Genomic DNA, 6,692 nt, shown 5'->3' with positions numbered 1-6,692 from the left:
GCGGCATTTAGTCAATGAACAGCACAGAGTGAAACTGAGCTGAACTCAACCAAACTGGATATTCCTGGACTGTTTCAAGCACTCTGCGGTTCGATGTTTAAGATCCTGTGTGTTATTCACTCATTTTTTTTGCCGTTTGCACGTTTTTTTCTTTTTTTTCTTGCCTGTTGGGTATTTGTTATTTTCCGTGTGCAGGTTCCTTGGTGTTTCTTTGTTCTGTGGCTGTCTGTGGGAAGACAAATCTCAGGGTTGCACACCACAAACAGACTTTGGTAATAAATGTACTTTGAATTGGAGCCTTGAACATTGAGTTCATTCGAAACACTGATCATTACTTCCCCTGGATACTAAGGGGAATGGTGCTAAAACCAAAGATTGACCGTGACCTTGAAGACTGGAGAAACAGATTCGAGGGGCAGAATGGCCTTCTGTTTCTTAAGTAAAATTCTGATGATAATTTATCATTTTTGGGTGTATAGGAATTCACCCAATTAGAACCACCTACCAAATATTCATTGGAAGAACATATCAGTCTAACGGGTCCGGGCCCATCAAACACTCCTCATATGACAACCCTGGATCATTCTCGTGAACCTCCCCGGACCCTCTCCAGTACCAGCACATCCTTTCTCAGACAAGGGGTCCAGAACTGCTCACGATACTCCAAGAGCGGTCTGACCACTGCCTCAGCTTTGCACCTTTGCTTTTATATTCCAGTGCACTTGAAACGAACGCTAGCATCTCATTTGCCTTCCTCACCACCAACTCAACCTGCAAGTTAACCTTTAGGGAATCCTGCACAAGGATCCTCCCAAGTATCCTTTTCACCTCCAATTTCCGAATTTTCTCCCTGCTCGAAAGATAGTTTGTGTCTTTATTCCTTCTAGCAAAGTGCATTTGTCGACACTGTATTCCACCTGTCAGCATTGTTCAGAGTTTCAGGATGGGTCTACGGAGGGGGTGCAACACTGCCCTGTGCCTGTATCTACTGCTGTTCTGAGACCAAACTTTACCTGTGTTCATTGTTCCAGAGTGACCGTCACTGTGAAAAGAGCAAACCTTCCGTAGAATGTATGCCTCCTTCATTTAATATCAAAACTTTATGTTACTTAAAATAATTTACCTTAATAATTAAAAAGGAATCCTGCAGTTTGTTCTTGAAATAAAGGTGCTTTGGACAGTGGGAAACACGAGCATTCGTTTCAGCACAGCGAGTATGAGCATAGCGGTGAGTGCGACGCTATCACAGCTCAGGGTGTCAGAGTTCAGAGTTCAATCCTGAAACCACCTGTAAGAAAGTTTCTACGTCCTGTCTGTGGCCGCACGGATTTCCTCCGAGTGTTCCAGTTTTCTCCCACAGTCCAATGACGTACCGGATAGTAGGTTAATTGCAAATTGTCCTGTGATTAGGCAAGGGTTAAATAGGTGGGTGGGTGGGTGGTGTGGTATGTCTAAATAAAAATAAATAATAAATAACAGCAAAGAAGAAATTCTGCAGATCATAAACACAAGAAAGTCGGCAGATGCTGGAAATCAAAATGCCGGAGGAACTCAGCAGGTCAGGCAGCATCTACAGAAATGAATAAATGGTTAGCATTTTGGGCCGAGACCTTTTGTCAGGTCTGGAAAGGAAGGGGGTAAGAAGCCAGAATAAGAAGGTGGGGTGGTGGGGGGGGAGAGGCCATAGATGCTGCCTGACCTGCTGAGTTCAGTCAGCATTATGTGTGTTCCTTTGTTGTCACACCACGAACATGTCGTAGGGTTTGGAGGCTTGTGTGCCTCAATGACCCGGAGAGCTGTGCTGGCTGGAGTCAGGGCTTTATGCTTTGGCTCTTGGTAGGGTCACCCATGCTAAGCAGATCAAAGCGTAGAGGCCAGACTAAGAATAGTCCACTGGTCCTCCAGGTTTGGGGGTTCAGCTCAGGGATAACAACCCTGACTGGTCAAAAAAAGCTGTTACGGAAACAACAATGAAAGACCCTTCTATATCTGAGTGTGACGGTATTCCTGAGTCTCCACCTGGGACTTGCATGACTGACAGTAGTGAAAACTGAGAGGAAGCTACTGACACGACGAAGGAAGTCCCGACACCACCAGAGATAGAGGATCTTCACTGTTGCCCTAAACGCCAGTGGTGTAACGGACAGTAAGTCTGTTGTTACAGTGTTGAGGGGTGGCTCCCTGAATATACAATGAACTAGACTACTAAATGTAAAACAGTCCTGTCCTGAACCGCACATTACGAGGCAGGAAATTTTAACATTGTGTTAATACAGGAGGTGGCCACTTAATGTTTTTTCTATTCTCTTCCAAAGTTTGCAATGCCACCAATTAACAGGAACATTCCCGATTTGTAGATTGCGAGGCCAAGAGTCCATCGTATCTGACAACAGGTCCATTCGATTGTCTGATAACAGTGGGGTAGGAGTAGTCCTTGAGCCTGGCGGTTTCTGCTTTCTGGCTTTTGAATTCTCTGCCCCCAATGGGAACAGGATGACAAGGGAAAGTCCTGGATCGGTGGAGTGTTTGATTCTGCTGGCTGCTTTAACCAAATAACAATTACAGCACGGAAACAGGCATCTCGGCCCTTCTAGTCCATGCCGAACTCTTACTCTCACCTAGTCCCACTGACCTGCGCTCAGCCCATAACCCTCCATTCCTGTCCTGTCCATATACCTATCCAATTTAACTTTAAAGGACAACATCGAACCTGCCTCAACCACTTCTGCTGGAAGTTCGTTCCACACAGCTACCACTCTCTGAGTAAAGAAGTTCCCCCTCACGTTACCGCTAAACTTTTGCCCTTTAACTTTTAAGTCTCAACTCCTGTGAAGCCACACTGCTTTCTGAGGCAGTGAGTGTGATAGATGGACAGAGTCCATGGAGGGGAGGCTGTTACCTGTGATGTGCTGAACTGTCCCCAACTCTCTAGTTTCTTGTGCAAATGCTGGAAATCCACACACAAAATGCTGAAGGAACTTGGCAGGTTAGGTAGCACCTCTGGGCCTGGATCCTTTACATGACCCACCCAGCCAACACACTTTTTGTCCCTCTTCCCTCCGGGAGAAGGCTCAGGAGCTTGAAGACTCGTACGGCCAGATTTGGGAACAGCTTCTTTCCAACTGTGATAAGACTGCTGGATGGATCCTGACCCAGATCTGGGCCGTACCCTCCAAATATCCGGACCTGCCTCTCGGTTTTTTTGCACTACCTGACTTCCCATTTTTCTATTTTCTATTTATGATTTATAATTAAAATTTTTAATATTTATTCATTTTTACTATGTTTAATATTTGATATTTGTAATCCAGGGAGCGGGAAGCACGGAATCAAATATCGCTGTGATGATTGTACGTTCTAGTATCAATTGTTTGGCGACAATAAAGTATAAAGTAAGCAGCCGCTGATTTTATTTCAGGTTTGCGGCATCTGCGATATTTTACGCGGTTGCCCTTGCCCGGTCACGTGCTCGCAAGTTGGACTTGCGCCGGTTCCTGCGCGGGCTTGGTGGGAGGGGCGCGAAATTGCGCAACCGGTCGGCGTGGTGACGCAGGCCTACGTGCGCGCCGACGCGCGGCGGGACGGGGCGGAGGACATGGAGGGAAGCGGCGCCGCTGCTACGCATGTGCGGTGGCTGTGATGGTGATGGTTGGCGAGTGGAACCCATGAGGAGCGGAGCCGGCAGCCGGAGAGCGACATGGCGGGAGTGTTCGACATCGATCTGGACCCCGAGTACCAGCAGGAGGAAGGCGTCTCAGACGAGGAGTTGGAAGGGGTAAAGATGTGGGCGGGAGGCCGGTGGAGGGGGTGGGGGGGGGGAAGAGGGCAGGTGAAGGAAGGGAGGGAGCGGGGCTTCACCGCCCCGGGGGCAGGCGAGCGGCAGGCCTGTGCGAACAGGCCCAAGGGCCGGGCTGGGCCCGGCCCACCCTCCCTTGGCAGCACTTAGCGGCGCTGCCCCGGAGCGCCTGCCGGTGAGGCTGCGGCGGGGTTTGGTGAAGTCGCTACCATCGCCTACCGCTGGTCGGTGCGGCCGGACTCACGGGCCGTGTGTTCGTGGCAGCTCGGCCTGGTTTTGTAGAGGTGGGGGGGGGTGGGGGACAGGTGCAGGCGGGGATCTCGGTCAATGATTAAAGAGCCACAGAGCACGTTACTGCCCTGGTAATGAGTGCAGTTGGTGTCATGCAAAGAAAATCCAGCTTTTACTGTGGGGTCTGTTGTGCAATAGATGGTGCGATGAATAAAGCAAGCACTGAAGCCTGCAGCCGCGCTGTGGGTCGAACCTCGCGGCCTTTCTCCGAACTGCGGAGACTTTATACCGTTTATTAGGATCGCACCTTGCATTTCTGCGTGTATTCCCGCATTTTAATTTAATGCGCATCTAATAAAGTTCCCGGCTTCGCCATGTGGTTTTGCTGACAGCACCTGTCCAGGTCATACCAGGAAAATCAGTGTTTTTAAAGTGCCAGTAGGGGCCGATATCAGCCATTGATCCGCCGTGGGTATTTAAATTCGAATTTAAATTTAGCGATGAACCATTTCACTTGGAGACTGTTGCCTACTAAGTGCACTCCTTTCATGCATGTGTTATATTTTAATGTGATGGAAATGAATGAGCTGTAATGGAAGTCTTAGTGGTTCACTAATGTTCGTCCTGAGCAGTGCCTTGACAATATATTTTATTTTCTGAGCCCGATTTGCTGTGCCTGACTGACTACAGGATAGAACACGGAACATTGCGGCACAGCACGGGCCCATTAGCTCACGGTGTTGTGTGTCGAACTTTTAACTTACTCTAAAACTAATCTAACCTTTCCTTCCGACATAGTTCTCCATTTTTCTACCATCCACCTGCCTATCTATGGGTCTCTCATTTGTGCTTCTGACATCACCCCCAATGCATACAATGCATCCACTACTTTCTGTGTTTAAAAACAAACTTACCTCTTGACATCCCTCCCCCATATTTTCATCCAGTCGCCTTAAAATCATGCCCTCTCTTAATCCTCCCCTGCCCCCCCCCGGAAATGTCTTTGGCTATTCTCTTAATCAATGCCTCTTCTAATCTTGTACACCAAGATGATGAAATAATTAACCAATTCATGTGACAATTCTCCCTCACCCTCATTTTAAGTTTTATCTGATGCTTGCATCCAGTGCAAAGGAAGACGGAACTCCAAGGTGCTTTAAAAGTGAACCTTAGTTGTGCTATTTTAAAGTACTGAGTGGGTGCCAAGTGTTTCCGAGAGAGGATGCCCTTGACTGTTCTTGAACACCTCTTGGTGGTTCATTTTAATGCAGCCTTGGCAGAGATGCAGTCATTGGTCTCTGCAAGAAAACTGTGCGGAGACAAACTTTGCATCAATAAGCAAATCTGCTTACAATCTTGGCATGTTTATTTTATACAATGCCTATAGTAGTGCAGACAAAATGCTGCAGGGACTCAGCAGGTGATGCAGCATCTGTGGAGAGCACTAAGCAACTTTTAGTCAACTTTTCGGGTCGAGATCCTTTGCTGCTGGGACAGGAGGACCCAAGTTATAAGGAAAGATTGAATAGGTTAGGACTGTATTCCTTAGAATGTAGAAGATTGTAAGGTGGTTTGATAGAGGTATGCAAAATTGTGAGGGGTTTAGATAGGATGAATACAAGCAGACTTTTTCTACTGAGGTTGGTGGCACTACAACCAGTAGTCATGGGTTAAGGGTGAAAAGTGAAAAGTTTAAGGAGACCATGAAGGGAAACTTAATCAGAGGGCTGTGAGAGTGAGGAACAAGCTGCCAGCACAAGTGGTGCATGCGAGCTGGATTTCAACATTTAAGCGAAGTTTGGATAGATACATGGATGGTTGGGGTCTGGTCCTGGTGCAGGGCAATGAGAGTAGGCAGATTAAATCACTTTGATATGAAGGAGATGGGATGAAGGGCCTGTTTCTGTGTTGTACTATCCTATGACTTGCTGAGCTCCTCTAGGATCATGTTCAAAGTAAATCTTCTATTAAAGTGAATATTTGTCACTGTATACAACCCTGAGATTCACTTTCTTGCTGGCACACTCACTAAATGATAATAGAATAATCATAATAGAATCAGTGAAAGACCACAACAACTTGTGTGTTCAACCAAGTGTGCCTAAGACAGCAAACTGTGCAAATACGAAAAGAAAGAAGTAATAGCAAATAAGTATCGACAACATGAGCTGAAGTGAGCCCATAGGTTGTGGGAACATTTCAGTAATGGGGCAAGTAAAGTTGAGTGAAGTTATCCCCACTGGTTCAAGAGCCTGATGGTTGAGGGGTAATAACTGTTTCTGAACCTGTTCGTGTGCAAGATTTCCAGCTTCTGTAGAAATTCTTGTGTTTATGATTTGCCTATAGTGTTTTTTTTGTGCAATCAGTAATTTATCTTGGGAGGCCATGATTGGGTCTGATCTTTACTGATTTGGAGCATCACTTTGACTGCGGTATGGGAAATAAATACCCTGTTCTTCAAAATGAAGAGATGATTTTGCAGCTGGTGGACTTTAGATTTTTAAAATGTGGAATCTAAAAGAAGGTGCCCGAAGCAGTTTGGTGCTCTCTCAGTACTGCAGAAAGTTAACTAGATTTTATGTTTGGTTTGTGGAGTGGGCTTTGAGCGTAGGAGAGTACGACTGACATGGCTTGTATAGGTGTTTTAAAATCGTGATGGTCAAAG

General features: G+C 46.6%; 1 protein-coding gene across 1 annotated transcript in view; it reads left to right on the top strand.

The window, feature by feature from the left end:
* Nucleotides 1–3,564: 3,564 nt before the first annotated feature.
* Nucleotides 3,565–6,692, top strand: part of LOC140187832 (ribosomal protein S6 kinase beta-1-like) — an 81,880-nt gene continuing 78,752 nt past the window's right edge. Inside the window, exon 1 of the mRNA XM_072243623.1 lies at nt 3,565–3,775. Within this exon, the coding sequence (XP_072099724.1) occupies nt 3,698–3,775 (78 nt within the window). The 5' untranslated portion in view covers nt 3,565–3,697. The remainder of the gene's footprint in view (nt 3,776–6,692) is intronic.

Source organism: Mobula birostris, chromosome 25 (assembly GCF_030028105.1).
Source record: "Mobula birostris isolate sMobBir1 chromosome 25, sMobBir1.hap1, whole genome shotgun sequence".
NCBI classification, from domain to species: domain Eukaryota; kingdom Metazoa; phylum Chordata; class Chondrichthyes; order Myliobatiformes; family Myliobatidae; genus Mobula; species Mobula birostris.
Note: the sequence above shows the minus strand (reverse complement) of the source record. Positions and strands in the feature narration are given on the sequence as shown.